This window comes from Euprymna scolopes, chromosome 13 (genome assembly GCF_053919585.1).
Source record: "Euprymna scolopes isolate OS-2025 chromosome 13, ASM5391958v1, whole genome shotgun sequence".
NCBI classification, from domain to species: Eukaryota; Metazoa; Mollusca; class Cephalopoda; order Sepiida; family Sepiolidae; genus Euprymna; species Euprymna scolopes.
In genome coordinates, this window is record NC_136494.1 from 52,204,610 (window position 1) to 52,229,295 (window position 24,686).

The 24,686-nt window shown below is 31.8% G+C and overlaps 1 protein-coding gene across 2 annotated transcripts in view; it reads right to left on the reverse strand.

The window, feature by feature from the left end:
* The window catches only part of LOC145292022 (PAN2-PAN3 deadenylation complex catalytic subunit PAN2-like), a 147,229-nt gene that overhangs the window by 29,652 nt on the left and 92,891 nt on the right, over positions 1-24,686 (reverse strand). For both annotated transcript variants that reach the window (XM_080138028.1, XM_080138029.1), the window contains 7 exons: positions 19,749-19,825; positions 19,329-19,456; positions 17,155-17,321; positions 13,187-13,344; positions 6,662-6,790; positions 4,357-4,506; positions 855-1,024 (listed from right to left, as the gene is read on the reverse strand). In XM_080138028.1, coding sequence (XP_079994154.1) covers positions 855-1,024; positions 4,357-4,506; positions 6,662-6,790; positions 13,187-13,344; positions 17,155-17,321; positions 19,329-19,456; positions 19,749-19,825 — 979 coding nt within the window. The remainder of the gene's footprint in view (positions 1-854; positions 1,025-4,356; positions 4,507-6,661; positions 6,791-13,186; positions 13,345-17,154; positions 17,322-19,328; positions 19,457-19,748; positions 19,826-24,686) is intronic.

Here is a 24,686-nt window from a genome sequence, read left to right on the forward strand (position 1 = left end):
TCTTTTTGTCCAATTAAGGTCATATGTATTTATTGCTGAATAAAATGTCTTTTAATTTGAACTCAGCTAAAATTCTATCAATTTCACAATTTAATTATTTCCAAACATACAAATAAAACAACAAAAGAAGAGAATCTGATAGATGTTGTCTTATTCATCTCCCTCCCAAATGCAACCTGTTAAAGAAATCATTATATAAATTTATTACATGAAAGCAAGCAATATTTGTATATAAAACAGTGCTTGCCCAAAATTCTCACTATATTAAAAAGAAAAAAAAAATCTGTATGATGTATGTACTCATGATGGAAAGAAAATATTATACATTATATTATTATATATTATCCACTAAAAATCTTGTTGATTGATCAAGTAGTTTTATTTTTAAATAAAATAATAAAATTTTGTGGACAGACAGGCAACGATGATATTGTGAGGCCATCTTGAAAGCAAGGGAAATAATCTCAAATAATTAAAACTTGCAAGAATTTCAAAAGTCATTTTTAATATGAGGACATTGAAAAAATTTGCTTTAAAATGATTTTCTTTATAAAAATAAAACTTCTAGATCAATTTACATGATTTTTGGAATACAATATTTTCTTTTCTGGTACGTACATGATGTAGATTATTTTTATTTTTGTTTTTTAATATAGGGAAATTCTAGACAAGCACCTATAAAACTAACATAAGTGGGCTATGATCAATTGTTATCATTGTGCCTAAAAATTAATCAAAACTATAAATAAAATGTGCGTGTTGACAAAGGCAAACGTTTTATACATAAATGTTTTTATATGTCATTGTATTTTTATAAACAATATATAAAAAAAAACAGGTTTTTGTTTTCTTACCTTTCTGTTGGTGGTTTTTCTACAGAGGATTCTATTTCTTCACAGTAACTTTCTGTTATGGAATCTTCATAACCAGGAACCATGAAAAATCCAGAAATATCTTGATGACTATCCATAATACCTAATTCATCCGCAGCATCAAGATAAATTGGTTCTCGGATACAAGTTTCCTAAAAATAATTGTAAGTTTTGTCATAAAAAGCATAAATTCTAAATTGTTTAAAACCGAAAATATTTGTGGGTACATCGGCTACTAATCATTTAGTTGAATTATGTTCATATATGTAAAAAGTGTTTCAATCTCTTATCCTATATTCTTCACAAGAGTTTAGATACACATATGCACACATATATTAAAACCCACCATGACATACATAGTATATACCTGCCTTCATTATATAATAAAAGCTATATTCCTCCTATATCACAGAGATCACTTTAGTCTCACACTCCCTCCCCAGTCTCAGTACTTTATCTCTCACTGCAAAATTATTTTGCTCACAATGTAGCTATCGCTAGAGGTTGTATCCATATTATGCTACCTAGCATCTTCTCTAATTCGGCTTCAAAATACCATGATATAAATAGTTTTACTTATCCTACACCCCTAATTGATGTAGCATCCTTATTGAATAAATTTATATACATTACTATATATTTTTGTATTGTCGTTTTCTTATTTTATTGATATATATATATATATATTAGCAAAAGTACCTGTAGTTGACTGGGTTCAAAAACAGCCTACAGAAAATGGACTCTGATTTATGAAAGTATGATAGGTTATGTAAAGAGATAGCTTCGAATTTGGGGGTATGAAAACCAAAGCAAAATATGATGAAAGTAAAAATAAAATAGATTAACCCCATAATTTATTATACCATACCTGTTCAGATTGAAACACTTATCACAATATTCTGTGGATCTATATTAAAAAACCTTACTAAACTTTGTGACATATTTCCATTCTATGGAGGCCAGGCGCGAACGCAGACCCCATAATTTTATTATACTAGACACCGCCAAAAATGGCCGAAAAATCAAGTTGTTGTTGTTGTTTTTTAAAACGAAATTACATTTATTAAAATCAATTATTTCTGAATAACTTTTTTTTTCCAGAAAGATAAAACCCTGAATTTTATCATATAGAAAGCAGAATAATGTAAAACTTTTTCTACTATTTTTAATTAAATTTTAAATGTTAAATTTTCCCCAAAAGTTAATAGACATTTTTTGTCTTGCACAAAAAACGTATATATAAATAGTTAAAAAAAAAAAGGTTTTTGAAAGAATTAATTTGATTATTTCTTATCTAACTAAGATTTAGGACGATTTTCTATGAGAATATGCAAAGATATTATAAGTACCTGGATTTCAAATAATTCCACTTATTCATATAGGCAACCAGTTACTTTGTGTCGATTCGATACAGTGTTTACATTTGTACTTGATGAAAAGCAAACTACGGAAGACCAAACAGGTCAAAAAAAAATTATTTTTCAGCGACGGAAATTTCAATGTATTATTAACGCTGAGGCTGGCCAGTACCAGGTGGGTGACCATTTATATGAGTTTGGTTTTTAATGTGTATGTGTATGGGGGTAAGGCTCCCCAAAATGGGGGGGGGGCAATTTAAAGCAGAATAAAAAAAATTATTTCAGCATGTTTGGTCTACCGTAGTCGAAAGGCGGCAAACGTTTTCAAACGGGATCGAAAAAAATGATGATATTTTTAACACAAAGGTCACAATATTTATCGATTTTTTAATTTTGTATCGATTTTTCAAAGCATTCCCTGTTTAATAATGGTCATGCATTATTCGGCTCGCTAAAAAAATTTGTTAATTTATTTATCAAAGATTTTAAAATGGCTTTTTTCGTATAAATATTAAAAAAAATTTTTTTTTGTTTTGCTTAACTTAATTATTTTACTTAACATATTCACGAAATTTCACACTTCAAAACTCAAAAGCGGGATAATTAAACACAATCACAGTTCTGATATTCAGACGTCAAAATAAGGTATGCAAACAATTTTTTTTTAATCTATAATCCTGTCTCTAACAACAACGCAATATGTTTTGTTCAGTTTCAGATGATTATTTTAAGCATATTTGGAACCTCCTCAAAACAAGAGGGGGGGTGTAAGAAAAAAAAAAAAAAATATATATATAAATATCGTTTATGAAAAATAAGTACAGTTATAAAGTTCATTCTTCTCTTAATAATCGCTGAAAATTTCGTATTGATTGGATAATTACCTGATTTTTGGTAGATTTTTAAAAAGACGTCCGTCAAAAGGTACTTACCTGCTCCCCCAGTTTTGGCAGTGCCTATATTATACCATCCCTATTTAAGTTAAAACATACTTATCAAATTATTATTATGTGCATCTATATCAAAAACACTTGTAAACGTTTTTTTTTTTTAATTTTTAAATTTTTTATTTCTATACTTTGTGGACCAGGCGCGTATGCAGACCCCACAATTTTAATGAATCATCATTATGCCAGATCAAACATACCCATTCCTGTGTCTTGATACATCTTCTATCATTATATGTAATCAGTTTTCTATAATAGTCAACCATATAGGAGCCTATTCGTGACCAGACACACACAGATGTTCAGCTTTATATTATAGAAGACTAGCAAAAGTACCCATCCTTGACTGGGTTCAAAAACAGTCTACAGAAAATGGACTCTGATTTATGAAAGTATGATAGGTTATGAAAAGGAAGGGTTGTAAAGAGATAGCTTCGAATTTGGGGGTATCAAAACCAAAGCAAAATATGATGAAAGTAAAAATAAAATAGATAAACCCCATAATTTATTATACCATACCTGGTCACACTGAAACATTTATCACAATATTCTGTGGATCTATATTAAAAAACCTTACTAAACTTTGTGACATATTTCCATTCTATGGAGGTCAGGCGCGAACGAACACCCCGTAATTTTATTATACAATATTTCTTCAAACTGAAACATAATTATCAAAGTATACTTATGCAGATAGATATGAAAAGTCTTTATTAAAATTTGTGCCTATTTCCATTCTATGGAGGCCAGGCACGAACGCAGACCCCACAATTCTATTATACCATCCCTATTTAAGTTAAAACATACTTATCAAATTATTATTATGTGCATCTATATCAAAAACACTTGTAAACGTTTTTTTTAAATTTTTAAATCTTTTATTTCCATACTTTGTGAACCAGGCGCGTATGCAGACCCCACAATTATAATGAATCATCATTATGCCAGATCAAACATACCCATCCCTGTGTCTCGATACATCTATCATTATATGTGATCAGTTTTCTATAATAGTCAACCATAGAGGAGCCTATTCGTGACCAGACACACACACACAGACGTTCAGCTTTATATTATAGATACATGGGAGATAGAGGATAGAATTCAAATTTAAAAAAAAAATGAGCCTAACTTAATTTTACATTTCAAGTTATGTTTTATATAAAAATATTCACATACTGAATGAACTTGCTGATGCAGAAACCTTTGCCAATTCTGGATAAGTCGAGTCAGATTTACTTTGCCTTGAAGTTGGTCATGGTCACCCAAAATAAGTCCAAGAGCAGCAGCTTCAGGAATGGTCCGGAATGCTCGAAGAAAGTTATTGGCCTTTCATAATAAAATGATATCAAATTAAATAAAATCTTTTTAATGACAAAAGAATGTGATGAGATTAAAAGTTTTAAATTTCATAGAAATATGTACTTAATTTCAAATTAAAATAATATTCAAAATTTACATTTTTTAACAATTAGATTTTATCAAAAATAATTAGATTTGGTTTTTCTGTTCTAGGGTTATTTAATGCTGCAACACGATAGATATTGTAAACGATTAATTGAACACAAGTTGTTACTAAATCCATGCATAGATCAAAAAAAAATTTTAACTCGGGTGACAATATATTCTATTCACTTAACATAATCTTTCCTTTGTTTATTTTCTGACACAACACAAGTTCACTCTACACTTTTCATGGTTCAATGAGATGTGCCTGTCCCATGCATCTCCTACACTTGAAGTTAGGGTTTGGGGGCTAACTTAACCTTCATTAGTCATTTTGGTTTTAAACAAGTTTACACTCACACCCTTAATCTCCAGACCATTTTTCCATATTTCCAGTTTGTCCTTTAATTATTCACAGGATTCAGCAATGATAACTAAAGTCATTATCAGGGCATAATTTTCATGGACAATCCAACCAAAACTACTTTGACAGTGCCTCCAGACTATGATGAAAAGTAGATGGCTGGGAATAGATCCCTGATAAACTTGGATATTGAAGCTATCACTGTGCTTTCGTTGTTGTTGTTATATAGCATTCACCTTAAGTGGGTTGAACCAGTTTATTCTGAAAGAGTGAGTGTCAAGGGAATATTAAATTCACAGGCAATCCTCAGTCGCTTGTAATAATTGGCACATTTTTAGTCGAGGAGTCAGTCTGGTCTGGTAGAAATGCCCTAACAGGTATTACCACTCTGGGCCAAAGTGGACTTTTGATCAATTTCCACAGCCCCTAAATGGGTCTTCACCACTGAATGTCTTTTAAAATCATATCCAGGACCTTATCACTATGGCATCCTCCCTTACCTTATCACTATGGCATTCATGTACATAGATTGTATGAAATTAACAAGCCACTCTGCTATGCCAGCCTTATGCATTGCCCACCATAGCACTTCTTTGGATACACAACTGCTATGTAGTCTTCTGTCTGCTCACACATTATCTCTCCTATAATTGGTGAATGATAAATATGGCATCAATTGTGCATTTTCTAGATCCAAAGCAAAACTGCATTGGATCTATGTTAACCTGTTATCTTATGCTGTCTGCTACATGCTCAATCACTTTTATTCCTATTTCTAGGAAGATCAGGCCTCTATAATTACCCTGTAATCGTGCATCTCCTTTCCTTTAGTAACAATTGACAATGTAACTTTCATTCACGCACTGATGCACACTCTTTTTTATGATAGCATTTGTTATATCTATTAGGATTAGAATTTTGCATTTCAGGGACTATTCCAGAACGTTCTTCACTTTGCCTAAAGCATATTTTATTATGTTAGATAGTCTTGATTCCAGAAGAAGGCAACATTAAATAACATTTCATAATGCTGCCAAATTCTGTGCCACATTATCTAGCCATAACTGTGCATGATCAATATTAACTTTAACAAGAAAATAGATTTACCTAATAAATTACTTATGCTAACAAAATCATGAAGCATGAAAAATTATCTTGTCAGAGTTTTACTCAACCCAAAATAGAATTCAAGTTGACAAATAAAACTGTTTCTGACTAGCCAATTTTCATTTGTTATTTGTTTACCGTATTATTTGCAATATAATAATGTACTTTGCTACATTTTATTTTACAAAATTACTTAGTCCAACCCAGATAATTATCTAAAGATAAAAATTAGCACAGGAAATAACTCATTTTAACTTTTAGGATATAATAGGAGTCATCCACTTTACAACTAAAATTTTGTTTCTTTTTCTCTATAAGTTTAGAAATGTTCCCAAGAATATAGTGAAGTTGTGTATTTTAAACTTCACTACATCCCAGGTAGATAGTTTTAAATATAGATAACAAAATTAAAATGTATATAGTAAATTAAAACTAGTTTTTCATCTAAATCAACAAAATTTTAGAAAAAAAATAACTTTATTCAACTGAAAATGTTTTAACAAAACAAAAAAGTGCTTTGTTATATTAAAAAAATCTTTTTAATAAAGTCAATTTCATGATACCAACCTGACATGTTTGACCTTTTTGTTCATCTAACATATGAAAAAGGAATCCTAATTCACATGCTAAGCAAAATTCACGCTCACAGAGATGAGATTTCATTGTGCATCGAAGCGGTTCAATAAAATATAAAACCTACAAAACAAAACAATTTCAAAGATTAATGTACCTCCCCACGAGGGCAGAGGTAGACACAAGGTTGGTTTTTAATGTGGGGAAAATCCAGCTCCCCAAAAAGAAAGATCGAGTCACTAACTGATCGAGGTAAGAAAAGATGAAGTGTAATATCAAGATACTACACTTTGCTCTTAACCAAAAGGCCAAATGTTTTTAATGAAAAAAAAATTTTTTTTATTTATCTCAATGACTCGAATGACAGTAAAAAGCTACGTACAATTTTATTATCAGAAAAAAAAATATAATTGAAGATCAAAAATCAATTTTATCCAAAATTTAGACAAAAACAAATCAAAATAAGTAAGACATTCCAATGGTCCCTATGCTACAGTGGAACTGTTAATTTCGGGTGATTTTTCAACTATCACATATATTTCTAAAAAGTGGTTCCATATATGTTGTGCGGACATACACACCCTTATAACCGCTAAGATGGACTTGCCCATTAGGCATATAACCAGCAAGTCTAGACCGCTCAATGAGAGCTATCCCGGATGTCATATAGAGATGACTCCCCACGGACTTACTAACCTTTTCTGTACCACTAACCCTTGCTTGATATAAATGTTCTTATTCTCACCAAGTCATTGTGTTCCTACTTTCACCCTTTCTGGCTCCACTTCAATGGCGAGAAGGATGTAAAAACAAAAAAAAAATTTTTTTTAAGAGCTCACGCACAAAACTTCAACTTTCAAACGTAGGAAATGGTGAATTACAAACTTCCTAAGTTACAACACAAAACCACAAAAGTTCAACGACGGGAAATGGCAGTATAAAAAAAAAAATAGAAGTTTACAACACTTAAATTTATCTACTCAAAGAAATTGTAAGTAGAATTTCTTTTTTCATGCTTTGCTAAAAAAAAAAGAAAAAAAAAGTAATCTTGTTTTAATTTGCCATAGAATGTGTTGACCCAATTGTTTCTGCAAATTACACATGGACTTTATGTTGGAAGATTTTTTTTTTCTGTTACTGAAATGTTGGGAAATGAATTCTTGTTTTATAACAAAGTGGTTATTGTTGACCGACTAGTTGTTCATTTGAACTGTACTGAGAAGACGAAAAGAAAAAGAGACAGTTGTGATAAAAAGGCAAATATTCTTTTTACATGCTGGGAAGCCATTTTTTGTTTTTGATGATTTGAAAAAATAAAAAATAAATTTTTTCTACCCATTTATTTTTGCAATGGCATGCACACACACTGAAGGGAAATAATGCCTTTGTTTTTTGTTTTTTTACCTGTCAATTTTTTTTTAAAGTACTTTTAAAATAAAGACTGTTTTCGTTGTTGGATAAATTTTTGCTCGCCAGCGGAGTGAGAAAATATACTGCTCGTGCAACAATATCTATTACTGAGCACAGGAACCCAGAACAATTTTTTTTTGTAAAACCGTAACTTTGCTGAACACAAGTCAACTTGTATATTGTATATTTTATGTTGTACGTTGTATATTGTATGGTGTATATTGTATATAGTTCTTTTTTTTTTTTTTCAGTGATCACCACTTATCAAGGCCCAGAAGCCACTCAGGGATAAGGGTTATTGCAAGTACATTACGTTAGTGTGGAGATTTGATGAAGTGCTTTATTAAGGGGGCGGTTCATTATAGTATATTGTACTATTTTTTTCTCTATGGTAAACCAAAAATCTGTCACCATTTCTGAACTATTGGCATATCTGAGACAAAAGGAACACGTGTCAACGAGTAAATAAGTGTATGCAAAATTAATCTATAGCTACTGAAGAGTACATTAGTCCATAAATTATAAAAGTTTTCCCTTGTTGTGACTTCCGTTTAAGTTATAAATTCCCTTAAAAGAATAGAATTTTCTTTTTTTTCTTCAAGAAAATAAAATAAAGAGACACAATGGAAGATGTGAAAGAGACGATAACACGTCGAATTGAATTTCAAATGGACCAGCAAAGAAGAGCTGATGATAGACTACAGCAGGCAGAAGAAAGAATGATCCAAATGCAAAAGAGCTGATGACAGAAAGAGAGAACTGAAGCACTACTTCAGGTTTTAATGAATAAGAATCAAGCTACAGAGAGCAATACAGCGTTTCTCCAGAGAGCAGTACTAAGTACAATAAATAATTTCACCTACTGTCCTGAAGAAAATCAAACATTTGAAACATATTTCAGATGGTATGAAGATCTGTACAACATCGACTGTGAAAATTGGGCAGACCAAAAAAAAGTTTGTTTGCTACTCAGCAAATTAGAGGCTACGGAAAACGACTATATCTTGCCACAAAAAACTAGCGATCTGACGTTTACGGAAACCGTTAAACGACTAACTGAACTATTCAGCTCGAAGACGTTGTTCCATAGAAGGTGGAAATGCTTAAACCTTACAAAAAAAGACTATGTGGACTACTTGACTTTCGGACAATTTCAAATTATCAGAATTGAGTGCTGATGATTTTAAGTGCCTCATATTCATCCAGGGTTTAACTTCGACAAGAGACTTTGAGATCCGTCGAAGAGTTTTGTCAAAACTGGAAAGTGAACCAGGCTTAACTGTACAAAAGCTGGCAGAAGATTGCCAAAAGATCATTAGTATCAAGAAGGACTCAAAGGACATCGAAGAAGCTGGTATTGCACACAAAGAACATACAGATAAGAACTAAGGGGTACTCTCCAAAAAACAAAATGGAAACTGGATGCTATCTTCCACTTAAGCACGAAAGACAAGGTAACCAGAAGCCTTCGGCACCTTGTTTTTGCTGCAGAAACTTGCATTGGTCAAAGGATTGCCCCTTTTGCACCAGATAATATTTTAATTGTAAAGAACTAGGACACAAAAGTTCACACTGCAAACGGCAGAGGAAAGTAAAATTCAGGTTCAACAGACGAGAATGAATAAGACAAAAATAACAGTCGAAAATACGTCTTAGTTAGAATTTTAGACAAGGAAGTTAAATGTCAATTAGACTCAGGGTCGGACTTATCGATAATAAATTTACACACATGGAGAAATTTAAATAAGCCAACTATGCATAAAACTGGCAAGTTAGCAAAAACGGTAACTGGAGAAAGAATAAATTTTGAAAGAGAACTAACTAAAAATGTCACTTTTAATGGTACAACAAAAAAACTGAAATTATTTGTGCTCAAGAACACAGAAAATTTATTTGGGACCAACTGGTTTCAGGAATTTAATTTGTGGGATGTACCAATCAACACTTTTTGCCAAAAAGTAGAATCGTTTTCTACAGAAAAACAAGAACTTAAAATTGATCTAAAAAAGCTTTTTCCTGAAATTTTTACAGCGGGCCTGGGTAAATGTAGAAAAGCAACAGCCAAATTTGAACTGAAACCTGATGCAGAACCAGTTTTTAGGAAAAAAAGAGCATACCATTTGCTTCACTAGAGAAAATCAATGAGGAACTTGACAGACTAGTTAAGACCGGCGTCTTATCAAAAGTGGAATTCAGCTCCTGCCGTGTACATCAAAAATATATCGAAAGAAATCCATGTTTGCGCTGATTTTTCTACTGGGCTAAACGCCGTCTTGAAAGACTATTAGTATCCACTGCCTAGTCCTGAGGAGATTTTCGCGAAACTGAATGGAGGTAAGATCTTCTCTAAGGTTGATCTCAGTGAGGCTTATCTTCCACTAACCCTTGCTTGATATAAATGTTCTTATCCTCACCAAGTCGTCGGGTTCCTACTTCCACCCTTTCCGGCTCCACTGCAATATACTATCACTGTATATGCACTACAACTGTATGTGTGTGTGTGTATAGTCATTTTGAGCTAATCTTTCCAGTTTTATTTTTTCTTTGTCTTTACTTTTTCACAGATAATTAGTCTTCATGAATAATGTTTTGTTTAATATGATTACATGAATAAGAAACTTTATTTCTGAGCCCAAGCTTCTGACCCTTCTAATGTATTAAAAAAAAAGAACATTTAAATATTGCCTTTTCCTGAATTATTTTGTTATTAGTTTCTAACTAGTATTTGCACTTTTTAATTAAAACTTTTTATTAGATAGCTAATTAAAATAAAAACAATAAACATATTACTTTACTCATGAATTAATAAAAAACATTACACATGCTTACTTATTTTAATCATCAACTTCAAATAACAAAACCTTACAATTAACTATTTGTACCCATTTTTTCATTAAATACTATTGTTACTAACAATAACATTCTCTTTTCTGACCATAAGAAAAATAGAAAAAGATTGTACGATGATGTTAATTTCAAGCCAGAAAGAAAAAAAGATACAGAAAAAAAAGAGTAAAAAGAATTTGCAAGAATAAATAAAGTTTACCAAAGCAAAATAATTTTTAAAAGATGCCAAAAAGGTAACAATTTTTAGCCCCGTTATTTGAGCTGTTAAATAAATGTGAAAAAACTTATATACAAAGCCTATACAGAATTTTTTTTACAAATTTGGGCAGATTGGAAAATGGTTTAAATTGATGAAAAATTATTTCTGCAGAAGATTTTAATGTAAAAATAGGTAAACTCAGTCACTGCTATTCCAAAATTGTACATTCTAAAGAAAGTAAGCAACTTGATAAGTTGGCAAAAAAAAAATGGTAAAGAAAAAAGGTATAGATCCAACTCTAGTGCATTGAAAGCCAGGTAAGCTTGACATCCTTGAAAATTGGAGCGGGGTTGCTATAGATATACTTGATAAACTGTGGCTCTAGCCATTTTTCCATTTGATGAAGTGATGGTGCCCGACAATGCAGTTGCTAATCTGTACAAGGTGGGAGATGTTGTTTGGGTGAAGAATCTGCGGGGGAGATGTACAATGCAGTTCAGTACAGGTACAGTAAAAAAAAAATCAATAGCCAACACTCAGTCTCAGTTGATGAAACGCCATACCATATAAGGGATGTGTGCCCAGCATGCCGACATGATTGCTTAATCCATGATAAAATTACCTCATCAGATGATGAAACCCCACTGCGGTATGAACAGCCACATGAAGAAAGCTCCTCAGATGATACTCACAAGGGTCGAGAGCAGGAAGAGTTCAATGATGCAACAGACAACATTGTCATTTGTGGTATATCGAGATCAGGGAGGAGTGTGACGAGCATGTGCGGAAGTGCTCAAAAAATGTATGCCAATGTCTAAGTCAATTATCAACATCTAAGTCAAGAATTATACTGCAATCAAGACTTTTTAGTAGAATCATCATCCATGTCAAACTCACCGTATAATATATGAACACGTAATTCGACACAGGAATTTCATAATAAATTCAAAGCCATATAAAGTGAACTAAACCTCATTGAGAATCCCAGCAAAAAAAGCCTTTCGTGGACATTCAAAAATACGTACGGCCATTTTGTCTTTTATATATATAGACTAGCGGGAATACCTGGTGTTGCCTAGATGTTTGGAGGTTTGTGTTGAGCACAAAAAGTGTTGGTAGGCAGGCAAGTTTAAACGCGTGATGTGAAGGTGGAAAAGAAAGTGAAAAAAAAAAAACCTGACATCTTACCGCTATGCTATAACACCACAGGAAGTGAAAAGCGTTCAAATTAAGCGATGTCAATCAAAAACTTGACTTGCACAAATAAATTAAGAATCACGCAGGTGCAGAAATGTTGGCTGAAGCTTTATGCTTTCTGCCGTTTCATTTATTTGTTTCCCCACAATGTTGGGGAAACCAGCTCCCCCCAAGTGGGGGGAGCTCTCCAAATGAATAGCAATTGTCTGATATGAAAGGTTTCTCCACATTTATCAAAGCAAATTACTTTTAAGACATCCCGGTGCGAAAGGCCACTGACCGCTTTACTTTGATGGATTTCACTTTATTTATACGAAAAAGATGAACAAACATGTGAAAGGACGGAATAGCGTGAATTTTATAAAAGTCGATCAAAATAAATGTAGAGATGACGTGCAAATCATAGATATTATAATCGAGGGAGTATATGAAAAGTTCTCAAAAATAGTAACCCTCTCGAGACTCCCTTCCGGAAAAAGCCTTTCTTGGACATACAAAAACGCACATGGCCGTTTTGCTTTTTATATATATAGATGACATATGTGACTTATAAATTACTTTTTGGAAATTTAATAATTATTTAATATTCGTTGAAATAAAAAACAATAAAAACTAAAATTTGAATTCTTGTTGTGCCAACTTAAAAAAAGATGTGTAAACAAAAAAAATCACAAAAAAATTGTATCAATCCTCAACAATGCTGAGCACGTATGACTAGTTTATATAAATATTTTTAATTAAAGTTTGTAAAGAGGAAAAAAGATTATTGATTAAAGTAAGAGATGCTGAAACACAAGCTTAATAAATGAATAAAAAATAAAAATTAAGAATAAGAAAAGGACAAGAGATGAAGTGGTTATTGTTACCTGTAACATCCCATTGCAATAAGCATTAGGAATCTGGGTTTCTAAACCAGCAAAATACGTCTTATTGTAATAACGGAATTCAAAGTCTTCTAAACCGAGCTTCGAGTATTTCATTTCAACTTTACGATAAATTTTGGGAATATTTACAAGTGTATCATCTGAAAAAAATAAATAAATTTTTATAAAAAATAAAATAAATTTGGTTCAACTTACTTTTTAAAGAAACAAAAAACAAAAAGTAAACATTTTTTATTCTTTTTCTTTTCTTTCCATTAAAAACAATAAGAGTCAATGTATTTATGATTTTCTTTTTTAGATTTTTTTTCATTCAAATTCCTAATAATACTTCAACCAAAAATTCTATTCAATTTCAAATACCTATTTGTATCATATTATTTATTTATATACTCTTGCCACTTTACCTTTATAATTATTGAAAGGTTTAGGGTTTCAATTCAATTAAAATAAACCAAAATATTATAACTATCAAAAATGGTAATTTACAGTATTTCAAGTTTATCTATGATGACAAATTTAAATATAATGAAAATAACTGCTTATCTAAAACATTCTAATAAAAATAATCCATATCATTATTATTCAGAGCAAATTTAAGAGTTTACTCATAGTAGATCCAATGATATAATAATGATTCAAAATGATATAATGCCTCCAAAGGATATCATAATATTACATGCAAAAGATATAAAATTGTCTCCGAAGGATATCATAATAATGTCCTCGATGAATATTGTAATAATGCTTCCAAAGATATAATAATAATGCCTCCAAAGATATCATAATAATTCTTTCAAAGGATATCATAAAATGCCTCCAAAAGATATGTTTCCAAAAGATCTCATAATAATTCCTCCAAAAGATATCATAACGATGCCTCCAAAAGATATCATAACGATGCCTCCAAAAGATATCATAACGATGCCTATAAAAGATATCATAACAATGACCCCAAAGTATATCATAATAATGCCTCCAAAGTATATCATGATAATGCCTCCAAAGGATATCATGATAATGCCTCCAAAGTATATCGTAATAATGTTTCCAAAGGATATCATAATAATGTTTCCAAAAGATATAATAATGTCTCCAAAGTAATTCCTCCGAAGGATATTACAATAATACCTCTAAAGGATATCATAGTAATGCCAGCAAAGGATATAATAATGCCTCCAAAGGATATAATAATACTAGCAAAGGATATCATAATAATACTAGTAAATGGTATCATGATAATGTCTCCAGAGGATCTCATAATAATACTAGCAAATGGTATCATAATAATGCCTCCAGAGGATCTCATAATAAAGTCTTCTGTGGGTATTATAAAAATGCTTCCAAAGGATATCATAAATATGTCTACAAATGATATCATAATAATACCTCCAAAGGATATCATAATAATACCATCAAAGGATATCATAATAGTATCATCAAAGGATATCATAATAATATCACCAAAGGATATAATTATGCTTCAAAATGATATCATTTTTCATATGATATCTCAATAATGTATCCAAATGATATCATAATTATGCCCTTCAAATGATATCTTTAAACTATAGCTAAACTATTTTTTAATTATACCATCAAATGTTGTTAAAAAGCTTTCAAAAATATTAACTGAAAATAAAGAAGGTGATATTCAATGTAGATACTTTCAAAATAAATTGCTATTACGTTTTTAGCAGTGATAAACATAATCAGATTTCAGATTTTTTTTTTTTTTTTTTTTTTTTTTACAAAGGCATCACCACATTATCAAGGCCCAGAGGCCACTCAAGGATAAGGGTTAAAGAGTGTACAGTAGAAGTTGGTCAATATAGTAATCATTAGTAATGAAAATTTGGTAAATTTAATAACTTATATGGAACGGCTCATCAAGAACTTATTTACTTTAGACTTGAACACAACCATATTGTAGTCAGCCTGAAAGCAGGAAAACGGAAGACAATTCCACAGGCGTGCAGTTCTAAGAAAGAAGCTTTGTTCATGGAATCTATGTTTAGGTTTAGGCACAGATAAAGAGTGGGGGAAATTATTGATAGTGTTTACAGCTAGACGAGTGTTTCTTGTGAAAGTTTGGCGAGGGGGGACCATAGATTGAAGCTCAGTTGAACACTTTCCATGAAAATAACGATACATCAGAGACAAACTCGCAACATCTCTTCTGTGAGATAGAGGTTGTAAGGAGGAGAAAAGGACATCTCCTACGAGGCTACGAAGTCTATTTTGAACTCTATCAAGGCAGGACAAGTCTTTTCTAGCAGCTCCTGCCCAGATGTGGCAACAGTATTCCATCCTTGGACGTACCTGGCTCTTATATAGATAGAGAATAGCATCAGCAGTGAGATATCTACTGGATCGATAGAAAGATCCCACCATTTTTCCAGCGGCCTTGGCAACAGATTTGATATACGTGTTCCATTTAAGATCAGGAGTAATGGTCAAGCCCAGAAGCTTGTCAAAACTTGAGGCCTCCTGAAGACGAGAGCCATTCATTTCAATTGATGACAAATGTGGATTAGAATGTTGATGATGTAAAGAGAGAAGCTTGGTTTTAGATGCATTAAAAGTAACCAGCCACTCCTTTCCCCATTGTACTACATGCTCAAGATCAGAGGAGAGAGAATTGGAGAGTACTTGCTCGTTTACTGTCTTAGATGTGGTACCATAAATGGTAGTGTCGTCAGCATAAATGTCTACAAATGATGTAAGGATATGATTTGGAAGATCATTAATGTAGATCAGGAAAAGAGTTGGGCCCAGGATGGATCCCTGAGGGACACCGGCATTAATACTGTGAGCTTCTGATTTTTGCCCCTCAACTACTACTCTTATGAACCTATCAGAAAGAAATGATTTAATAATTGAGAAGACTTTTCCAGCTATACCATAGCTAGCGATCTTATGAAGTAAACCTTTATGCCATACCCTATCAAAGGCTTTAGATATGTCAAGAGCAATTGCCCTAGAAAGATTGCCACCGTCGAGAGATTTGCTAATCCTATGCGATATAATTGTAAGGACATCTGCTGTAGATCTAGCAGAACGGAAACCATATTGAGTGTCACTAAGAAGGTTATTTTTGTTGAGATGTTTGATTACTTCTGTATTTAACACAGATTCTAGCAACTTACTCATGACGCACAGGAGACTTATTGGCCTGTACTGAGAGGGGGATGAGCGATCACCTGAATTCTTAAATACAGGGCATACTGATGAGATTTTCCAGGGAGATGGGAAACTATTCTCCTTAAGATAAATTACCAAAAGTTTTTTACTGTCTTTTATTTTGTCTGAGATAAAATAGAATAGTATTATGCTATCTGCATATATTTTGTCTGCTCCTTGCTAAGATTTAATTTAGACTTTGTAAAAGAAAAGCAAATGTTTTCTTTCATTTATTTAAAATTTCATTCAACTCAGCTAAATCATGAGAATGCAACTATTCATAGAATAAGATAAATCTCCCTATATAAAAAGTTGATTCCTAGAAAGTGGTTACAACAACAGCTGACACATTTCTGACAACGAGCAATCATAAACAAATACAGCATTTAAATAAGATTATTAATATAATTAATTAAAATAATACAACTTTAAGAAGACACAATATTTAATGCAGCACATAATATATTTTGCTAGATTCATACTATTTATACTGAAACAAGCAACAGTGGACAAAATTTAACATTTTATAACAAAAATGAAAAACTAAAAAGGAAAATAAATTCGGTTATAAGTTGATAAAAAAATCAATAACAATTTCTGATTAATAAAAAATTAAGAATAAAAGTTAATTGCAAAATTAATAAGATAAATAAAAAACAAAAAGCAGAATTTGATAGCTATATATTCCTTTTTAAGTTGTAGAGCTTGATTGCCATAATTTTTTTAAGAGAAAGAGAAATCTTGGTTGTTATCATAATAAAAATTCTGACCTCGGCTTGCAGAAGATTCTGGAATATGTGATTTTTTACTGGCATTCTCGCCCTTTAAATCATAAGGCACTTGATTTCTGAGAGTTGTCCCTGGGTTTGGTGCATAGCCAACATTGTGTCGCATTTTCATGGTTCGCAATAATTCTGGTTCAACTGGTTTGGGAGTTCTAGAAAAACCAAACAACAAAATCTTTTGTAAAAATTCAATTCTATTTAAAAAAATTTTTTTTACCTCTTTTGAGCCCCTATAATGAATGAATAACGGTGCAGTTTCAGGCCTTAACATATGTATATTTGAGTTGACCACCGTGAAAAAACACTATATAGTTAAACATAAAACGTTTTTGTTGAGAAATATGAAAAAAGAGACACAAAAAGGGGTGATTTTAGCACTAAAAGTCCCTGGAGATGTGAACCAGAATTTTGCCAGGGTCACCCATATTGGATTTATATTAAAAACAATAGGCTCCACATTTTGGCCAAGTTTCAGAAAAATCTAATTGATGGATCAAAAGTTATGGGACAGAACGTGTGATTTTTGGTCATTTTGGGGCATTTTTTACCTCTTTTGAGCCCCTGGGGACGCAACGGGAATTTTTGCAAAAAAAATGTTTTTTTACTGTGCACATCTATTTAATGAAACACAATTTGTGGCAAAATTTCAGGAAAAACTAATGGATGGTTATCTGGCAATCGTCCGGACGCACAGCACTGAAAATATAGGTCCCTCTCTGATAAATCAGGAGACCAAAAGTATTAGAAGAATTACAGACCATGTTGAAATAATAACATTATTATTTAGAGACACATTCTTAACACAAACTATTCTGTACTTTCACCTAAACATACCATAAGAATTGCATGGTAATATGAAAAAAGAGCAAAAGTACCCAAATATGGTGCATTTACAGATAAGGTGTTGGGGGCGTTTTTACATTTTTTTTTTTACATCTGCCATTTACAGACATTTTAAACACCTCTACTTTCTAAAGATAAGATTTATTTTCAAACAATCTTAAGTTGTTTGAAAAAGGGTCCAAGATGGTGCCTATGGGCTTATCTAACAATGCAGTCTCGCAGAATTTTGTGTGTTCTCGCACACATATGTAAATATGCAAATTTGGAAGACTCTGTCTTTTATAAAAACAGGCCACTGAAGTAGATGGGGACAGACGTGAAAACGAGTCTACGGAAAGTACCTAAGGATGACGCTGTTGCAGTGAGCTGAGGTTTTGCATACTCTTTTTTTTCTTTGCAACAACAGAGAGAGATTGGAGGGAAAGAGAAAGGGAGTAATGGGGTAGAAAGATGGGATGGAGATAGAGAGAGAGAGAAGAGAAGAGAAGGGAAAGATGCAAGAGGAAAGATAGATGGGTAGGGAAAAGAAAAATGTCACCATCTGCTATTCTAAGTTAGAGAAGTAAACATGTCAACACTAAAAATGAAATGATAAAATAAAATCATATTTTGACTAAAAAGCAGAAAACTGATAGATTCTAGAGATTTAAGTGGAAATATAACTTTTTGTCATTAAATAATAAAATTCCGCTAAATAGTAGAGAACTCACGTTGCTGCATGTATTTATTCAAATACTAAATGTATTCAGTCAAAACAAAAAATGTGGTAAAAACTAAAGACTGTATCAAAGAACTCAAAGGTGAAAATTGTTTAAAATATTCTTTTACTTTTTAAAATTAGATATTTTTAATTCATAAAATATTAAATGTCTTGCTTTTATAAGGTTTACTAAAGAACTAGAAACATTGTTAGAATTTTTTTTTAAATCAACAGAATTTGATTAACAGAAAATAATTTTCTTCCAAAGTGAATTGCTTTTTTATTCAATTTTTTATAAATGAATATGAAAAGTTCACATTACTTCAAAGTGAATATTTTATTTATTTTTACATATATTTTATAATCTAGTGATTATGTTTTTATTAACAAAACGAATAAATTAATAAGATCACCAAGATTTTAATCTCATTGGTGATCTTATTAATTTGATGAGATTACAAATTAGAAAATATTTAAATAAATACATGAAGGTAACATTATTTATGAGAGATGCCACTTTTTAATGTAAAGTGAGTTGCTAATTTCTAACAACAGTGTATTGTCTACATAATAAGTCTATAAGAATAAAACAAATAAAGAATAAAACATGTTATACCTATAGACTTTACGACAAAGACGAGCTGGCCAATCTGAAAAGAGAGTTCCTTCACTCGGATAAGACATTGGGATACTTGAAAAAGGTGCAAGTTCGTCATTGATATGCATAGGATTAAAGGGTTCAACCTAAAATTAATAAAACATTTCAATAAAATAACTTTTCTAATTTAGACAAGAACAAATAAAATTTTTAAAAAAATTATTTAAAGATTTAAAAAACAAATATCTTGATCTTATTTTATATTTCAATTGATGATATTTGATTATTTCAAAACATCTCACTCAAGAATATAATGAAGGTGTAGGATTATTTAGTCAAATACAAAAGCTTTTAACTTTATTTTTCAGAAAATAAAAACTTAAACAAAAACTGATATTCTGAGCATACTAAATAGAAAAAAAAAATGACAATACTTACAGGATCAGAGAATTCAGTAGCTTGTGGATATGCATTAAATGCTGCTTGTTCATTGGCAGCAAATAAATGGATGTAACCTAAAGAGAAAATCAAAATTAAACATAAATTCACTAAACATCTCATTCGAAAATATTATTTTTTTAAATTGAATATTTGTATAGAAATGAAGGATCTTATTAAATTATCAATATCCCAGAAGACCATCATGAGGGGAATATGCTTAAAAAAAATTACTTAATATGTGATGCAAGACCAACATATAATGCAACAAAAAAAAAAAAACAACAAAAAAGAAATGAGTATGTTCAGCAATATTCTTGAAAATTTTTAAATGGATAAATTTTAAAATATATGATTGATTGATTGGTTTTATAGCATATCAACATATGTGGTCATTTAATGCCAGAGTCCTTTTTATATGCATTAATAGTTATAAGTTTTATGTATGTATCTGGTGTTCAGTGTTTATGTTTATATAGTTAGATAAGGTATTGTTTTTTTTTTTGTTTTTTAATTTTGTTGAGTAACCCTGTTATCTTCAAATATTTGAGAAGAGTAGTTGGGTCTACATGAGTGAATATGTCCTTTACAGTTTTTTCATTATATAGATTCAGTCGATTTGTTTTCAAGTCTTCGCATCTTGTTAATATGTGATTTACTATGTATGGTTCCTGGCAGGGTGTGCAAAGTGGGGCTTCTTTTTTGAGTAGGTAGGAGTGTGTTATAGAGGTATAACCTATTCGGAGTCTTGTTATTATAACTTCCTCCTTTCTGGTCATTCTTTTGTTTGGTTTCTGTTTTCCTATGGTTTCCTGGATTTGGTATAGCTTGTTTTTAGTACCGGAATTCCACGACTCTTGCCATGTGTTTCTAATATATTTGTTAATGATTTGTTTTACATCGGTATGAGGGATCTTATCATAGGTTATGGTCAAATTTAGTGCTGCTTTTGCTGCTTTGTCAGCTCTATCGTTACCCTTTATGTTGATATGACTGTGTATCCAACAAAAAAAGATGTTTTTATCATTAGGAATATCATCAAATCTATTTAGGGTTTTGGTGATTATTGGGTTCGTTGGTTTCCTGTTTTCCAGAGCAGATAATAAATTCTTCATCTTTAGAAGATTCTATAAAATCAAGTGCCATACCAATGGCTGATACTTCAGCACTGTAGACCGATGCTTTGTCTGGTAATCTTTTGATTAGGATTGTTTTATTGTGTATGGTTGCACATCCAACGTTGTCTCCATCTTTTGAACCATCTGTATAAATTTATAAATTATTATTATTATTTGTGGTTATTTTGGGGGATATTTAGATTTTACAGATTCGTGTGTTGTTGCAATATCTATCTGGGTTTTATTTATGGATTCTTCCATACGTAAGCTAAATGGCTTTATAGCATTTTCTTTTCTATCAAAGAGGTTTTTGTATTGGGGGTGGAAGACACATTTGTAGACAGGATTAGTTGGACATGAAGCCAATTTTGTATAATATTGTAGTCCTAGTTTTTCTCTTTCTAAGTGATAATGAGGGTTCATCTGTTTCTACATATAAACTTTCCACTGGGGGGGGGGCTCCTAGAGCCAATCTTAGTCCTTGGTGAGGTATTGTGTCTAATTCCATTATGTAGGACTTTCTTGCAGATCCATAGATATAGCATCCATAATCCAACTTGGATCTGACAAGGGATCTGTATAATTTCATTATTGAGTCTTTGTCTGCACCCCAGTCTGTATGAGCTACTACTTTTAAGAGTTGGATGGCTTTGTTGCATTTTTGTTTGAGGTATTTCATATGAGGAATGAATGTTAGCTTTTTATCAAAGATGATGCCCAGATATTTATAATGATCAACTATAGGTATAATTTCATTATCCAGTTTCAGTATTGGGCCATGATGCATTTACCGGATTTGGCAGAAATGAATGGCTTTTGTTTTTTCTTTTGAAAATTAAAACACATTTTTTGTTGTCCATTTATTTATTTTGTTTAGACACAGTTGTAAATGGTGTTCTATTCTTGTAATATATTTTGATCTATAACAGATCAGGAAATCATCCACATAAAGGGCACATTCTGTTCCTACATTTATATTTCTGATGATGTTATTTATTTTAATGCTAAAAAGTGTGACAGACAAGATACTTCCTTGTGGTACCCCTGTTTCTTGTTTTTTACTGATGGATAGGGTATGACCTAATCGTACATTAAATTGTCTATCATTTATAAAATTTGTGATAAAAATGGACATTCTACCTTTTAATCCTAGTTCTTGTAGGTCTTTTATAATGCCATGCCTCCATGCCGAGTCGTATGCTTTTTCAATATCGAAAAAGACTGCTGTAAGATGTTCTTTTTTGATAAAGGCTTCTCTGATGAAGATTTCTAGCCGAATCAGGTGGTCCATGGGGCTTCTTTCATTCCTAAATCCTGACTGATAATCTGTAATCAGATTATTTGTCCCAAGGTACCATACTAATCTACTGTTAATCATTCTTTCCATTATTTTGGAAATACAGCTAGTGAGTGCTATAGGTCGGTAATTCATGGGATTTGTAGAGTCCTTTGATGATTTAGGTATAGGGATTACTATGGCCTGCCTCCATATTTCAGGGATATTGCCACTTTCCCAAATATCATTAAATATTTGTAGTAGGTAATCTGTAGATGTATCAGGAAGTTGTTTTATAAATTGATAGTGGATTTGATCAGGGCCAACAGCTGAGTCATGAGGGATACTTTCAATTCATTTTTAGAGAATGGCTGGTTGTATTTTTCTGTATTATTCGTCTGAAACTGGAATTTTTCCTTTTCTGCTTTTTCCTTAATAATTTGGAATTTTTGATTAGAGTTTTTGGAGGAGGAGTTTTTTTGCAAAAGTTTCAGCAAGACAATTTACCATTTCTTTCTTTCTAGTAATTTTTTGGTTATTAAAGATCAGGTGTTTAGTAGGGTTGCTGTTACTTTTCCCTGAGATTTTACAGATCATGTCGCAGACCTTTTTACTTTTTGTATTTGTATTTATTTTTCATGCATAGTTTTTCCATGATGTTTGCTTTGATTCTTTAATGGTTTAACTCTACTGCTTTTATATTTATCGAGATTTTCTTTAGTTGCTTCTTTTTTGAATTTCCTTAGCATAGTTCGACGAGTTCTGAAGGCTACTTTGCATTTTTTGTCAAACCAGGGTTTATTATGTTTTGGGGAGGTAGAGCTTTTGGAATGCATTCCTCAGTGCATTTGTAAAATATGTGATATTATTTTGGTTTGGGTTATTATCCAGCATAAATTTTGGAATTTTTCCCAATCAACCTTCTGTAAGTTCCATTGGAGTATTTTGTTTTCTGGCATTGGATCATTGTTTTCAAGTGTAATGGGAAAGTGCTCACTTCCATATGGATCTTCTAGTACATCCCATTTGTAATCCAAGGCAAGTGTTGGATCACATAATGTTAGATGTGAATGTACCAGTTCCTGGGTGTAAATAAGTGTGTGTTTTATCATTAAAGAGATATAGGTTTTCATTATTTATTATATTTTCTATAGTTTTCCCCCTTTTGCTTGTTTTTTCACTTGCCCATATCTTATTATGGCTGTTTAAGTCTCCCATAATGATGTATGGCTTTGGAAGTTGCTGTATTAGATTATTCAGATCTGTTTGTGATGCTTTCATTGGGTGGTATGTATAGTGAGCAAATGTTGATGGGTTTTGTGGAGTGTTGCTTTTATTGCAGTAGCCTGCAGTTTGGTATTAAGTTGTATTTGACTTTGGGGTATGTCATTTCTAATAAGGATTGATGTACCTCCAGAGGCTCTGAGTCCAGTATTGTGTATATAGTTATACTGATTGTAGTTTTTAATTTTTATATTGTCATCCGATTTCATAAAGGTTTCTTGGAGACAGACTTAGTAGACTGAAAGACAGTTATAGAGTAGAATGGAGACTGGAGACAGACTGAAAGCAAGTTATCGAGTAGAATAGTGAGCTCATTTAGGTTTGCCTTTAGACCATGACAATTCCACTGGATTATATTATTTGTTTCATTTCTATCCAGTATGATTCTGTGTGTCATGTTTTGTATTTTAGTTTGTTATTTGGGTGTTTTGAGTTTAGTTATCGTTTTTTAGTTCTCATCTATCTCCATCTCTTTGGATGTAGAGGGTGTGTCTCTTGTTAGTGTCTGTGCCTCAGCTGAGAGGTTTTTTATGTTTTGGTTTGGAGCTTTTTGATTTGCTCTGTCTTATGTGTCCTTTCTGGCTCTTGATCTCGATTAATTCAAATTTATTTTCGTTTTCAATTAATACTGCTTCTGTTTTTTGTTTATTTTGGTTTTTGGAAGGGGGTTTTGTGTTTCACTGTTCTGCTTCCATCTTTCTGGATATTGTATGTTTAATGTCTGCTTTTGTCCTTGTTCATAACTTGGATCTTTCACGTTGATTTATTTGTAGTTTTTGTTGATCGGATTCTATTTTACTCTTTGGAGCTTGTTTTTGGTTTTGGTCACTTAATTGAGTGTTCAAGGATACTAGCATTTGTTTCTTGTTAGTTTCAGTTTGGTTTGTTTTTAAAGTTTCAATTAGATTTTGGAGTTTAGAAACTAATTTATTGAGTAGCTCTTGGTAGTTTATTTGGTTAGTTTTGCTTGAATTTTTTGTGATGTTTGCATAGGTGTTTACTTTTTGGTAGGAGTCTACCATTTTCCTTGCTTCAGGGAAGGATATATTTTCTTTGTATTTTACTTCCACAATTTCTTTTTCCTTTCGGAAGGTTTTGCATGTTTTGGAGTATGCTGGATGGTTTTCCAGGCAATTTGGCCATTCAGTTTCATTGGGGCATTCATTTTCCATGTGGTTGGGTTCTTTTAGACCACATTTTCCATATGTTTTGTGTCCTCTGCAAATTTCTCTATGGTGCCCATATTTTTGGCACTTAAAA